General features: G+C 46.1%; 1 protein-coding gene across 4 annotated transcripts in view; it reads right to left on the bottom strand.

Moving 5' to 3' along the window:
• The window catches only part of LOC124009732 (connector enhancer of kinase suppressor of ras 2-like), a 55,272-nt gene that overhangs the window by 27,897 nt on the left and 13,117 nt on the right, over nucleotides 1-14,258 (bottom strand). For 2 of the 4 annotated variants that reach the window (XM_046321858.1, XM_046321875.1), the window contains exons 3-8: nucleotides 10,271-10,473; nucleotides 7,381-7,486; nucleotides 6,530-6,571; nucleotides 6,260-6,379; nucleotides 1,598-1,657; nucleotides 1,390-1,458 (exon numbers count right to left, since the gene is read on the bottom strand). In XM_046321858.1, the coding sequence (XP_046177814.1) occupies nucleotides 1,390-1,458; nucleotides 1,598-1,657; nucleotides 6,260-6,379; nucleotides 6,530-6,571; nucleotides 7,381-7,486; nucleotides 10,271-10,473 (600 nt within the window). The remainder of the gene's footprint in view (nucleotides 1-1,389; nucleotides 1,459-1,597; nucleotides 1,658-6,259; nucleotides 6,380-6,529; nucleotides 6,572-7,380; nucleotides 7,487-10,270; nucleotides 10,474-14,258) is intronic. The other 2 variants (XM_046321866.1, XM_046321886.1) reach the window with 1 other exon arrangement.

Below are 14,258 nucleotides of genomic sequence, written 5' to 3'. Positions count from 1 at the left end.
CACACACACACACACACACACACACACACACACACACATACATACATACATACATACATACATACATACACACAAATATAATGAAAAACACATAGGGCAACATTTCGCACGAACATAGTAGTAATCATAGGGTAGTCCTATAACAGTATGTAAACGTAAGATTAATGGGGATCGACAAGGGAGATAATATAAAAAATATACAAAATGAAAGACCTTCACCAGTGCTCGCTCTCAGCCAGAGAAGGTTAGCATTTTATAAATGTTTTCTGTAGGATGTTACAAAATCAATGTCAAAATGTAGTTTTCTTTGCCCTATGTCATTATCAATGACATAGAATGAATCATTAGATTGTACTTTACAATATTATAACCTTAATATAATTGTGTTTGACAGTGTTGATGAAATAAGAATGTTAATTTGCTGTGACCGTTGCTAGTTTAGACTGCAACTCTTGGTTGTATCTCTTCCATATTAGGCATTGTGTGGTGGTACCATTTGGATGTGTTTCCAAATGGTTGAACCAATCAAAATCAACTTGATATCATTTTCACCTCCAGATCCTTGGCTTTCATTGCCTAAAATGATGATCACTCTACGTTGAGAGGGGCCGTTTCTATGCCGATTTAAAGGGAAAGACTCAGAAATACACTATGAAAACTGGAACAGATTGTCTTTCGCAAAGGGTGGATATTGAAATTCAATCTCTTAGCTTTGTAAATAAATATATATTTAATCTCATTTTAAGTATTGTATTCAGCAGATTTCATTTAGAAAAGGCCCATGTTTTCACTCATGAACTTGCAGCCACTAGTTAGCTTGTAAGTTGAGTTTCGAAGTTAGCGCCGTTCTGCAACGGAGCAGCGCCACAGAATTCTATTGAGCAGTGACCGCTTTTTTATCATACTGTGATGACATTCCAATCACTCTAAACATGCTAAATTCTCAGAGTAAATTGTCTGTAACGTTTGAACCATATGCAGTATAGTAGAGACATGAGGTTTGGACTATTGTTTTTCTGATGAAATTCTATATTGACTGGACTTTTCTTTTTATGCAGTCAGATGAACACTCCAAACAGCCTACCCCGACCGATCAGAGGCCTCCGCATGGTCCTAAAGCACACCGTCACATTCCAATGATAAAACTGGGGTTGACAAAAATGCAATTTCAGAATGTGGGGTGTCCCAACCGTCCCCAGTGAAAATTGCACCCGTTTGTATTAACCTTGAATGAATGAATCCTTTCATGGGTGGACATCTTAAATGTTGTATTGACTACTACTGCTATCTTGGCCAGGTCACCCTGGGAAAAAAGAACCTGCTTCTCAATGTGTTTCTTCCTGGTTAAATCGAGGTTTAAAAAAAAGGTTAGAAAATAGAGAGACGCACCACTGTCTGATGATTGACCTGGATGACTTCATCGCCTGCATGAATTTTCTTACAGCGGTCAGCCAGAGACTGATGGAGAGGAAGAGACACATCACACAGCTATAAAAACACTGATGGGCCTGATGCTGTTCACTGTCATTTAGGAGATTCACTGTGACACCGCCTTGAGAGACACATCTCCCTCTGACTGAGCATGATCGATACTCACTCCCTCTGTAGTTCCAGTGATGACATGCAGGCCATCATATGTCGATTTGATGTACATGCCCTATAGAGAGACAGAGAGAGGTAGCTTAGAGCCATAGCCTGATAATAGTTTGCACATCCATATACAGTACATTACAAACACAAACACATAAATGCATACAGTACAAAGTTACAAAAAACATCCATGAATCTATATTGTACATATTCAATCGGACACTGTCACTCAGAGAGGCAAACAGACAAACATACTCAAATGCTCAAGCCTTTCCTCAGAGGGGCTGTAAGTGCATAACAAACAGACACACAGAAACGCACACGCTCGCATACACACACACACACATTCAGTGCATCTCAGTCTGAGTGAGAAGAGAGTAAGAGGTTTATTTTTGACCCACTCTGCCCACTCCTCTGTTCAGGTTCTATTGACAGTCCTGTATGTGAAAAGCTCTGTTGCCTTCTGTGTGCTCTGTGGCCCTCTGAGGGCTCTGTGCATTTGTGTGTGTGGGGGGGTGGAGTTTACAGCCCCAAGCAGGACAGTCATATCAACAGTTGAAGTTCGGAAGTTTACATACACCTTAGCCAAATACATTTAAACTCAGTTTTTCAAAATTCCTGGCATTTAATCCTACAAAAATTCCCTGTCTTAGATCAGTTAGGATCACCACTTTATTTTAAGAAAGTGAAATGTCAGAATAATAGTAGAGAGAATTATTTATTATTCTTTCATCACATTCCCAGTATGTCAGAAGTTTACATACACTCAATGAGTATTTGGTTGCATTGCCTTTAAATTGTTTTGGGGTAGCCTTAAATGTTTTGGGTAGCCTTCCACAAGCTTCCCACAATAAGTTGGGTGACCCATTCCTCCTGACAGAGCTGCTATAACTGAATTAGGTTTGTAGGCCTCCTTGCTCGCACACGCTTTTTCAGTTCTGCCCACAAATTTTCTATGGGATTGAGGTCAGGGCTTTGCGATAGCCACTCCAATACCTTAACTGTTGTCCTTAAGCCATTTTGCCACAACTTTGGAAGTATTCATGAGGTCATTGTCCATTTGGAAGACCCATATGGGACCAAGCTTTAACTTCATGACTGATGTCTTGAGATATTGACTGATGTCTTGAGATATTGCTGCACACATCAATATATCCACATAATTTTACTTCCTCATGATGCCTTCTATTTTGTGAAGTGCACCAGTCCCTCTTGCAGCAAAGCACCCCCACAACATAATGCTGCCACCCCCATGCTTCATGGTTGGAATGGTGTTCTTCAGCTTGCAAGCATCCCCTTTTTCCTTCAAACATAACGATGGTCATTATGGCCAAACAGTTCTATTTTTGTTTCATCAGACCACAGGACATTTCTCCAAAAAGTACAATCTTTGTCCCCATATGCAGTTGGAAACCATAGTCTGGCTTTTTTTTATGGCAGTTTAGGAGCAGTGGCTTCTTCCTTGCAGGGCGGCCTTTCAGGTTATGTCAGTATAGAACTCATTTTACTGTGGATATATGTCACGTTCTGACCTTAGTTCTTTAGTTATGTCTTTGTTTTAGTATGGTCAGGACGTGAGTTGGGTGGGCAGTCTATGTTCGTTTTTCTATGTTGCGTTTATGTGTTTGGCCTGGTATGGTTCTCAATCAGAGGCAGGTGTCGTTCGTTGTCTCTGTTTGAGAATCATACTTTGATAGCCTTTTCCCACCTGTGTTTTGTGGGTGATTGTTTTCTGTTGAGTGTTTGTATCTGCACCAGACAGAACTGTTTCAGTTTCGTTCGTTCACTTTGTTGTTTTTGTTCAGTGTTCTATTACTTTATTAAAAATATGGACACTTACCACGCTGTGCATTGGTCCTCACCTTCTTCCCTCGCCAATGGCCGTTACAGAATCACCCACCAAAAAAGGACTAAGCAGCGTGGTATCGGGCAGCAGCAGGAATCTCTGGACTCATGAACATGGGAGGAGATTCTGGACAGAGAAGGACCCTGGGCACAGGCTGGGGAATATCGCCGCCCAAGGCAGAGCTGGAGGCAGCGAAAGCTGAGCGGCGGTGGTATGCGGAGGCAGCATGGCAGCGCGGCTGGGACGAGAGGCATCCCCAAAAATGTCTTGGGGGAGGCACACAGGGATTGTGGCTAAGTCAGGTAGGAGACCTGAGCCAACTCTCCGTGCTTACTGTAGAGAGAGGTGGACCGGGCAGGCACCGTGTTATGCCGTGAGGCGCACGGTGTCCCCGGTGCACAGGCATAGCCCGGTGCGTTACATCGCAGTGCCTCATATCGGCCGAGCCATGTGCCATGAAGCTGGCTCAGCGCATCTGGTCTCCAGTGCGTCTCCTCGGGCCAGGGTACATGGCACCAGCCCTACGCACGGTGTCCCCGAGTTCGCCAGCACAGCCCAGTAAGGTCTGATCCACCTCACCGCACTGGCCTGCCAGGTAGGGTTGTGCAGGCTCGGTGCCTCAGATCTCCAGTGCGCCTCCACGGTCCGGTCTATCCTGTGCCTCCTCCAAACATCAGGCCGGTGGCAGCCCCACGCACCAGGCTGTCACTCCGTCTCCTTCCTCCAGGTTCTCCCTCCTGTCCAGCGCTGCCAGAGTCTCCCGTCTGTCCTGAGCTGCCAGAGTCTCCCGTCTGTCCTGAGCTGCCAGAGTCTCCCGTCTGTCCTGAGCGGCCAGAGTCTCCCGTCCGTCCTGAGCTGCCAGAGTCTCCCGTCTGTCCTGAGTTGCCAGAGTCTCCCGTCTGTCCGGAGCTACCAGAGTCTCCCGTCTGTCCTGAGCGGCCAGAGTCTCCCGTCCGTTCTGAGCTGCCAGAGTCGCCCGTCTGTCCTGAGCTGCCAGAGTCTCGTGTCTGTCCTGAGAGGCCCGAGTCTCCCGTCTGTCCTGTGCGGCCAGAGTCTCCCGTCTGTCCTGAGCAGTCAGAGTCGCCCGTCAGTCCTGAGCTGCCAGAGTCGCCCGTCTGTCCTGAGCTGCCAGAGTCTCCCGTCTGTCAGGAGCTGCCAGAGTTGCCCATCTGTCAGGAGCTGCCAGAGTCTCCCGTCTGTCAGGAGCTGCCAGAGTCGCCCGTCTGTCAGGAGCTGCCAGAGTCGCCCATCAGTCAGGAGCTGCCAGAGTCGCCCGTCAGTCAGGAGCTGCCAGAGCCGCCTGTCAGTTAGGAGCTGCCAGAGCCGCCCGCCAGTCAGGAGCTGCCAGAGCCGCCCGCCAGTCAGGTGCTGCAAGAGCCGCCAGCCAGTCAGGAGTTGCCAGAGCCGCCCGCCAGTCAGGAGCTGCCAGAGCTGTCCGTCAGTCAGGAGCTGCCAGAGCCGCCCTTCACTCCGGCGCTGCCGGAATCGCCACCGCGGACAGACACCCACCCAGACCCTCCCCTATAGGTTCAGGTTTTGCGGCCGGAGTCCGCACCTTTTGGGGGGGTACTGTCACGTTCTGACCTTAGTTCTTTTGATATGTCTTTGTTTTAGTATGGTCAGGGCGTGAGTTGGGTGGGCAGTCTATGTTCGTTTTTCTATGGTGCGTTTATGTGTTTGGCCTGGTATGGTTCTCAATCAGAGGCAGGTGTCATTTGTTGTCTCTGATTGAGAATCATACTTAGGTAGCCTTTTCCCACCTGTGTTTTGTGGGTGATTGTTTTCTGTTGAGTGTTTGTATCTGCACCAGACAGAACTGTTTCGGTTTCGTTCGTTCACTTTGTTGATTTTGTTCAGTGTTCTATTACTTTATTAGAAATATGGACACTTACCACGCTGCTCATTGATCCTCACCTTCTTCCACCACCAACGGCCGTTACAATATATATACTTTTGTACCTGTTTCCTCCAGCATCTTCACAAGGTCCTTTGCTGTTGTTCTGGGATTGATTTTTCACTTTTCACACCAAAGTACGTTCATGTCTAGGAGACAGAATGCGTCTCCTTCCTGAGCGGTATGACGGCTGCGTGGTCCCATGGTGTTTATACTTGCGTACTATTGTTTGTACAGATGAAAGTGGTACCTGGTCTACAATTATTTTTCTGAGGTCTTGGCTGATTTCTTTAGATTTTCCCATGACATCAAGCAAAGAGGCACTGGGTATGAAGGTAGGCCTTGAAATACAACCACAAGTACACTTCAAATTGACTCAAATTATGTCAATTAGCCTATCAGAAGCTTCTAAAGCCATGACATCATCTTCTGGAATTTTTCAAGCTGTTTAAAGGCACAGTCAACTTAGTGTATGTAAACTTCTGACCCACTGCAATTGTGATAAGGTGAAGTATAAGTGAAATAATCTGTAAACAATTGTTGGAAAAATTACTTGTGTCATGCACAAAGTAGATGTCCTAACCAACTTGCCAAACTATAATTTGTTAACAAGAAATGTGTGGAGTGGTTGAAAAACTAGTTTTAATGACTCCAACTCAAGTGTATGTAAACTTCCGACTTCAACTGTAAGGTCAAGTTAGGGCAAACATCCAGGTTTTAGATAACGGTTTATATCCACATACTGTACTGTACAGGACAAATATACTAAGTAAATACATAGTAGTTACTCTCCTAAATCTATTACCCAGAAGAGTGATCTGTCACCCAGTAGGAGTGCATGTTTTGTAGTTGTGTTAGAGAAAGAGAGAAGGTAAGTAAAAGGTACAAGACCTTCTAGTCTGTACGTCTGAGTATCTGGGGAGTCTTACCAGTCCCTCAGTGGACTTGATGTTGGCCAGCTGAACCACCTCCAAATGGGCTGACTGGGACACCATCGGGTCAGAGGACAGGGAGATGATGTGATCACACACTCCAGATAGAGTCTTACACTGTAGACAGAAAGGATGGAGAGTAGGGAAAGAGAGAAAACAAGGATTTTAGATGGATTAGGGATGAGTCGCCAGACAGTAACTGAGTTATGGGGACTCTAATTATGTTTGGATGCATTGAAAGGAATGGAAATAAGTGGGCCCACTCACCACATGCAGAATCTTATTTTCTGTCTCATACACAGAACAGTCCTGCCAAACAGAGGGAGATGCAGAGGCAGAGGTTACTACAGGACAACATGTCAGAGAAGTGCTTATTCCAGTTATAACAAGGTGACAATATGAAAAGAACAGAGAAGTTCAGCACTGATGCCCCCCTCTCACACAAACACACACAAACAGTCCACTACGAGTCACTCTGCCTTGTCGGGGGCATGCCTCCCTCTCTCCGCTCCTTCTCTCTCTCTACAGACGATATCTCCTGGCCATCAGATAGACTCCATAGACAGCCACACATGGATGAAACCTCTGTTGCTCTACCTGCTGCTCTTTGTAAACACCTCTGCAGCCTTGGACCAGGCCCTCTTGTAGAGCCTGTACCCGAGCCAATCCCTGCAGGACCAGGCCTAAACTCACCCTCCCTTCCTGCAGCCCTCCTCCTACAGTACGTTGTCCTGCTCTAGTGAAGACGGATGCCTCTATACAGTCACAGCCTTCCCCTATTTATATCTATTGGAACAGTTCAGTTCTGCTCCCGCAGTAGGAATTAGAGCAACACAGAGAAACCCATCCACATCCCCCCAGCATACACACATACTGTATGGTAGGCAGGCAGGCTGTCATGCTCTTTACAAAAGGAAAGGCTCCATTTGAGTAGCCAGAGGCTGTCTTTGCTCAGTTGGCATGATGACACATACAGTTATTTCCAATAGCAGAGCAGAGAACACAGGTCCTGTGTTGACTAACTCAATTTAAAAAGGCCTTTGAGACATGTTTGTTACAACAGTGGTTAATGCTAGCTAGTGGTACAGCTGTATATGGGATTGTGTTTGATGGCTTGCCTGCTGTACAATCGTGGTGAGCTCTAGACACAGCTGAATCACATTGTTTCTTGTCATGGAGTAGTCTGCCACTGCTGCGAACGGAGACCTGAAAAAGAAGTAGCACCTGGAATGAACCATTAGATCATTCTTCATTCTGATCCCTTTGAGTGGACAATGCATGTGGGTGAGTATGAAGTGTGTATCGTGTGCCATATTATATATGACAATTACAGTTATCTATGAAGCTGGTGTTGTTCAGTTCTTAAACTAGAGTGCAAGTCTAGGGAATCAAACTAATAATGCAGCTTTCATACAAGTTTGTCTACTGCATATGATAGTCTTAATACACCCACCCACACGCCGGTCCACACGCACAAACACACACACAAACACACTGTCTGGCAGCAACTCACAGAGGACCTGAGGAGGATACACAGCAGCTCTTAACAGCTCTCATGGCCAACCTCTCAAAAACAACCCTTACATAAAGGCTTTACTCATCCTTTGTTCGTCAGCTGATTGCTCATAGAGATTATGTAAGGACATAGACTTTTGAGTGGTCGAAAACAGACCCTGTCTGTCTGCTACCCAGTGAGCCATCGTTCACCCTTGACCTCTGAATTAATTATGGGTAAATGTTCATATGACACCCTATGGGTCTGGACCAGTGGCGACTCGTCATTTAGGTCAGGTGGGGCAAAAAATAATTTGGGGGGCTTGCCTGTTTTGCTTGTTATTTTCGCATTTACATGTCACATATCAGTTTGCAAACAATGTAAATAAACAAAAATTTAACTGAGTTAATAAAGCTGCATACAAACATGGTCTCTTTTTTGTTTTCTTGAGTAAGGCAGCTCCAAAATGCAGGTGTTTCAGCTTAGCTCAGTGCTTTCTGTGGTGGTGGGGGTAGCCAGCATGATTGGCTCAGTTTTCTGTCATGATTGAATCAGTTTTCTGTCACTCATGGGACAGTACGTCATCCCCAATTCTAAGGTTAGAGCTCGGAAATTTTAGCCCCTTGGTTTCTGCTATAGAGTTATATTAGAAGTGCCCATCCAAGAAGGCTCAAGATCATTGGCCACAGATAGAATGACATCAAATCACGTTATATCTACAGTAACTTTGATTGGACTTTCACAGTCTTAGCTAGCAGTTATTATCATGAATCAAGTCGACAATCTACTGGCAAATTATTTTTAATCCTTGTCATATGAAGAGAAATAATGAAGAGAAATTATAGATAAAACGTATCGATGCTCATCGACAATTGGAAATAAAGATTACACATCAAGTTGGAAATCGCAAATACAACAATGAGTCTTTTGGAAGGAATCAGTGGCTAACTGCAAGCAGTGCGAAGCAATAAGTAACAGCCTGCTATTCAATGGAGTGGCTGTGTGTTTTCATTTCCGAGTTCCTACCATAAATCCAGAGAATGCCAAACGAGATGACAAAACCGCCGCGTCACCTTCATGTTTAAGTGAGCAAATCACAAGCCAAGGTGAGTCCAAAAATGTATTCTATGCTGCTGCATAAATGATGTAATATGCCAGGGAGATATGTATACTGCAGCTGAGAGAGTAATACTAAATGTATGTTGTGTGGTAAGCTGTTCGTAGCCCATGTGCCTCACCCTAATCATTTGGTCTATTTTCACCAGCGCGGTAACTGTAAACACATCGTTCGTGGCCGGTGTCTCTGCTTGTTTGCCTATCACCTGTTTAAGAGAAATGTATTCATCAAATATTGTAAGAGCTTTCATTGTCTGTTTGTATGTAAGAACACTGTCACTGTACATTTAAAAAATGCTGAACAAATAGTTAAAGTATATTGACTACGTGGCAGCAGGTAGCCTAGATCGTTGTGCCAGTAACCAAAAGGTTGCTGGATCGAATCCCCAAGCTGACAAGGTAAAAATCTGTCGTTTTGCCCCTGAGAAAGGCACTTAACCCACTGTTTCCCTGGCACTGAAGACGTGGATGTCGATTAAGGCAGCCCCCCGCACCTCTCTGATTCAGACTTCAGTTGAATGTATTCAGTTGTATAACTGACTAGGTATACTCCTTTCCTTTTAGTCCATCGTCTCTCACTCATTATTGTCTTCATCGAAATTATGGATTGCCTCTTATCCGTCCTCTTATGCCATAGTTTGTACATCTCAACTGTCATTAGAAACCACATTTGTTTAAGCAAGTCAGCCATATCAGCTATGTTTTTTTTTTAAAGGCAATAAATGAAGATGAATGAACTGTTGCAGTGGTAAGGTGTTGGGACTGCTGTTGGGACAGCATTATGCAGGCCCTAACCGTTTGTGGCCACCGTTTGTGTGCAATTAAGGTATTGTTTAGTGTTGTGTTGTGACTTTGCTGGCAGGCATCCCACTTTTTTTTGCCCCACCAAGATTCACATGTTAAAACCGCCACTGGCCTTGACAAAAGTAGTGCATTACATAGGGGACTGTGTGATTTGAAAAACAACCTTTGAGAGTAGTCTGTGTATGATAGTGTGTCTCTGAGCATGTACAGTGCAGATGCTGTCAAATATATTATTGCACTTTACAATGAAGTGCAATGGAGCAGAATGTTCTGTTTCCTCTTTTCAAAACTGGTGGAATGTCTTTTCTACCCTGTAGGCACCTGAAACTTACCACAGGTGAGATAAATTACACAGTAAAGAGAATCACTTGCCACCAACAACATTAATTTGCATGATTTACTTGTTTTACTTTGAAGTGAAAAATGATGCATGCGATTACGTGTGTGTGTGTGTGTGTGTGTGTGTGTGTGTGTGTGTGTGTGTGTGTGTGTGTGTGTGTGTGTGTGTGTGTGTGTGTGTGTGTGTGTGTGTGTGTGTGTGTGTGTGTGTGTGTGTGTGTGTGTGTGTGTGTGTAGCTCTTTGCAAATCTCACCTATCCAGCCATGCCAGCAGGCTCTTGGCTGCAGCGATGAGGTCCACCACAGAGGTGAGAAAGTCGTTGGGCAGCTTGTGGGTGGCGCGGCCGTCATAGTGACCACTGCGACGCCTGCCTGTGATAAAGTTCTGCAGGTTCTTGGCTGAGGCATTCAGCTTGTGGGATAGAGTCTTCAGATTCTCTGTCTCCAGACCGTAGTTCTGAGAGAGCGAGAGAGAGAGAGAGAGAGAGAGAGAGAGAGAGAGAGAGAGAGAGAGAGAGAGAGAGAGAGAGAGAGAGAGAGAGAGAGAGAGAGAGAGAGAGAGAGAGAGAGAGAGAGAGAGAGGATTTGGTTGACTCTCGTTGTCATTTATTACCGGGATGTTATTGTAGTTTTACTTGGGATTTTGGATGATTTTTGTTGTTGTATGTCTCTACAGAACCCTCATGAAGAAGAGATGGTGCGTCTCAACTGGTTTTAACCTGTCGATATCAATTCAAAACAAACTACAGAAACTTCAGAGCCAATATAATACATAATTACAGGAAGTTCACTGCCATGAAGTGCATTTTGCCAAAGAAAATCTCGACTATAGTCTGTGTAGAACAAAGTGCACACTAACTAATTAAAACCAGGTGTGTATAAAACAAAGACAAAACAAATGGAAAATAGGATCGGTGATGGCTAGAAGGCCAGTGACGTCGACCGCCGAACGCCGCTCGAACAAGGAGAGGGACCGACTCCGGCTGAACCGCGGGCCCATCTTCCGGCAGGGCAGGGGCAGGTTTTGGGTCGAGAGCCAGACCGGTGCTAACACCGGGGCCTCACTGCGGTGACGGTCTGTACTGGCTTTCTGACGCCTCACGGCCCTCTGGTAGTGTACATGAGCGGCGTCCCTTGTCTCCACTGAGCGTCTAAACCAGTCGTCCACCGCGGGAGCCTCGATCTGGCTCTGATGCCATGGTGCCAGAACCGGCTGGTACCCCAGTACGCACTGGAAGGGGGAGAAGTTGGTAGAGGAGTGGCAGAGGGAGTTTTGGGCCATCTCTGCCCAGGGTATGAAAGCCGCCCACTCCCCCGGCCGGTCTTGGCAATAAGACAGCAGAAACCTACCCACATCCTGGTTTACTCTCTCCACCTGCCTGTTACTCTTGGGGTGAAAACCTGAGGTAAGGCTGACCGAGACCCCCAGACGTTCCATGAACGCCCTCCAGACCCTTGACGTGAACTGGGGACCTCGATCAGATACTATGTCTTCAGGCATGCCGTAGTGCCGGAAGACGTGTGTGAACAGGGCCTCCGCAGTCTTTAGGGCTGTAGGGAGACCGGGCAAAGGGAGGAGACGGCAGGACTTAGAAAACCGATCCACAATGACCAGGATCATGGTGTTGCCCAGTGAGGGAGGAAGATCGGTCAGGAAGTCCACCAACAGGTGCGACCACGGCCGTTGTGGAACGGATAGGGGTTGTAACTTCCCTCTGGGCAGGTGCCTAGAGGCCTTGCACTGGGCGCACACCGAGCAGGAGGAAACATAAACCCTCACGTCCTTAGCCAAGGTGGACCACCAGTACTTCCCACAGCGCACTGTCCGACTGATGCCCGAATGACCAGAGGAGGGTGACGTGTGGGCCCAATAGATCAAACAGTCGCGGACAGCAAACGGAACATACAGACGCCCGGCTGGGCACTGGAGGGGAGTGAGCTCTGTACGTAACGCCCACTCGATGTCCGCGTCCAGCTCCCACACTACCGGTGCCAACAGGCAAGAGGCCGGGAGCATGGGAGTGGGATCCATAGACCGCTCCTCTGTGTCATACATCCGGGAAAGTGTGTCTGTCTTAGCGTTCTGGGAACCTGGTCTGCAGGACAGGGTGAAAACAAAACGGTAAAGAACATGGCCCACCTTGCCTGGCAAGGGTTCAGTCTCCTCGCCGCCCGGATGCACTCCAGACTGCGGTGGTCCGTCCAGATGAGAAAAGGGTGTTTAGCCCCCTCAAGCCAATGTCTAGACGCCTTCAAAACAAATGGAAAATTAAAAGTGGATCGGCGATGGCTAGAAGCCCGCTGACGTCGACCTCCGAACGCTGCTCGAACAAGGAGAGGGACCGACTCCGGCGGAAGTCGTGACAGTACTAACTTTCCCAAAAGCTGTAAATATACTGTATGACAATGTTGTTTAGATAATCAAGTCAACAGTAATCATAAAAATGCTCCTTAAACTCACTTTCAAGTTGTCACTGTTCACCCTCATTCAAAGGAAGGGAATGTGGCATAAACACACAATTCACTGTAACATGTTTCTTTCCATACAGGCAGAGAAAGTAAGGGATTAAAAGTGTGGTAAATAAAAAGCCAGTTGTACTGACAGGGGCTCACAGGGAGTCTAGCCTGCCTGCTTATGCCTGCCTCAATGTGTGACAAACATGCGAGGATCTAACAGAACGAGTGACCCATCAGACCCGTCCCCCACTCCCCCTCCAGCTGTCACCTCGCATGTGTGGGGAAACCAGAATACTCATTACCCGCTACCCACAATGCCCCGCTGCACGTGGGGGCCTGTGGGCGTCTGTCATGAGAGGTTTTCTTGGAGGGGGGCTGGCCGATGAGTAATCATATTTAATACAGTGCCTAACTGTGCCTGACTGACTGACTTAACCAAATCCGAGTTACATAAGAGGCTTAGGGAGTGAAGGCGAGCTTACCAGTACGGCTAGGGAGGATGAGTGGGCTTCAGATAACAACTGTGACCTCTGACTGCTTACTCTCTATCCCCTCCTCTCTCTATACCCTCCTCTCTCTCTCTCCATTCCCTCCCCTCTCTCTATCGCCTCTCTCTCTCTCTCTATCCCTCTATACCCTCCTCTCTCTCTCTCCATTCCCTCCCCTCTCTCTATCGCCTCCTCTCTCCCTCTCTCTATCCCCTCCTCTCTCCCTCTCTATTCCCTCCTCTCTCTGACTAAGAGTGAAATACTTATTTTACGGGCCCTTCCGAACAATGCAGAGACAAAAACAAGTATTATAATAATAATAGAAAATAGAAAAAAATAACACGAGGAATAACTACATAATGAGTAAAAATCACTTGGCTATATACATGGGGTACCAGTACTGAGTTGATGTCAAGGGGTATGAGGTAATTGAGGTAGATATGTACATATAGGTAGGGATAAAGTGACTAAGCAACAGGATATACACTGAGCATACCAAACATTAGGAACATTCCTAATATTGAACTGAATCCCTCTCTTTTTCCCTCAGAAAAGCCTCAATTAATTGGGGCATGGACTCTACAAGGTGTCGAAAGCGTTCCACATGGATGCTGGCCCATGTTGACTCCAATGCTTCTCACACGTGTCAAGTTGGCTGTATGTCCTTTGGGTGGTGGACCATTCTTCATACACACAGGAAATTGTTGAGTGTAAAAAACACAGCAGTGTTGCAATTCTTGACACAAACCGGGGCGCCTGGCACCTACTACAGTACCATATCCCGATCAAAGGCACTTAAATATTTTGTCTTGCCCATTCACCCTCTGAATGGCACACATGCACAATCCATGTCTCAAAGCTTAAAAATCCTTCATTAACCTGTCTCCTCCCCTTCATCTACACTGATTGAAGTGGATTTAACATGTGACATCAGTAAGCGATCATAGATTTCACCTGATTCACCTGGTCAGTCTATGTCATGTTCCTAATGTTTTGTACTAGTAAACATAATAAACAGTAACAGCAGCGTATGTGATGAGTCAGAAGAGTTTGTGCAAAAAGGGTCAGTGCAAATAGCCCGGGTAACTAGAGTTGACGTCGGAAGTTTACATACACTTAGGTTGGAGTCATTAAAACTCGTTTTTCAACCACTCCACACATTTCATGTTAACAAACTATAGTTTTGGCAAGTCTGTTAGGACATCTACAAGTAATTTTTCCAACAATTGTTTACAGACAGATTATTTCACTTATAATTCACTGTATCATAATTCCAGTAGGTCAGAAATGTACATAC

This window comes from Oncorhynchus gorbuscha, linkage group LG02 (assembly GCF_021184085.1).
Source record: "Oncorhynchus gorbuscha isolate QuinsamMale2020 ecotype Even-year linkage group LG02, OgorEven_v1.0, whole genome shotgun sequence".
Taxonomy (NCBI): Eukaryota; Metazoa; Chordata; class Actinopteri; order Salmoniformes; family Salmonidae; genus Oncorhynchus; species Oncorhynchus gorbuscha.
The sequence above is the reverse complement of the archived record's forward strand: the minus strand, read 5'-3'. Positions and strand labels throughout refer to the sequence as shown.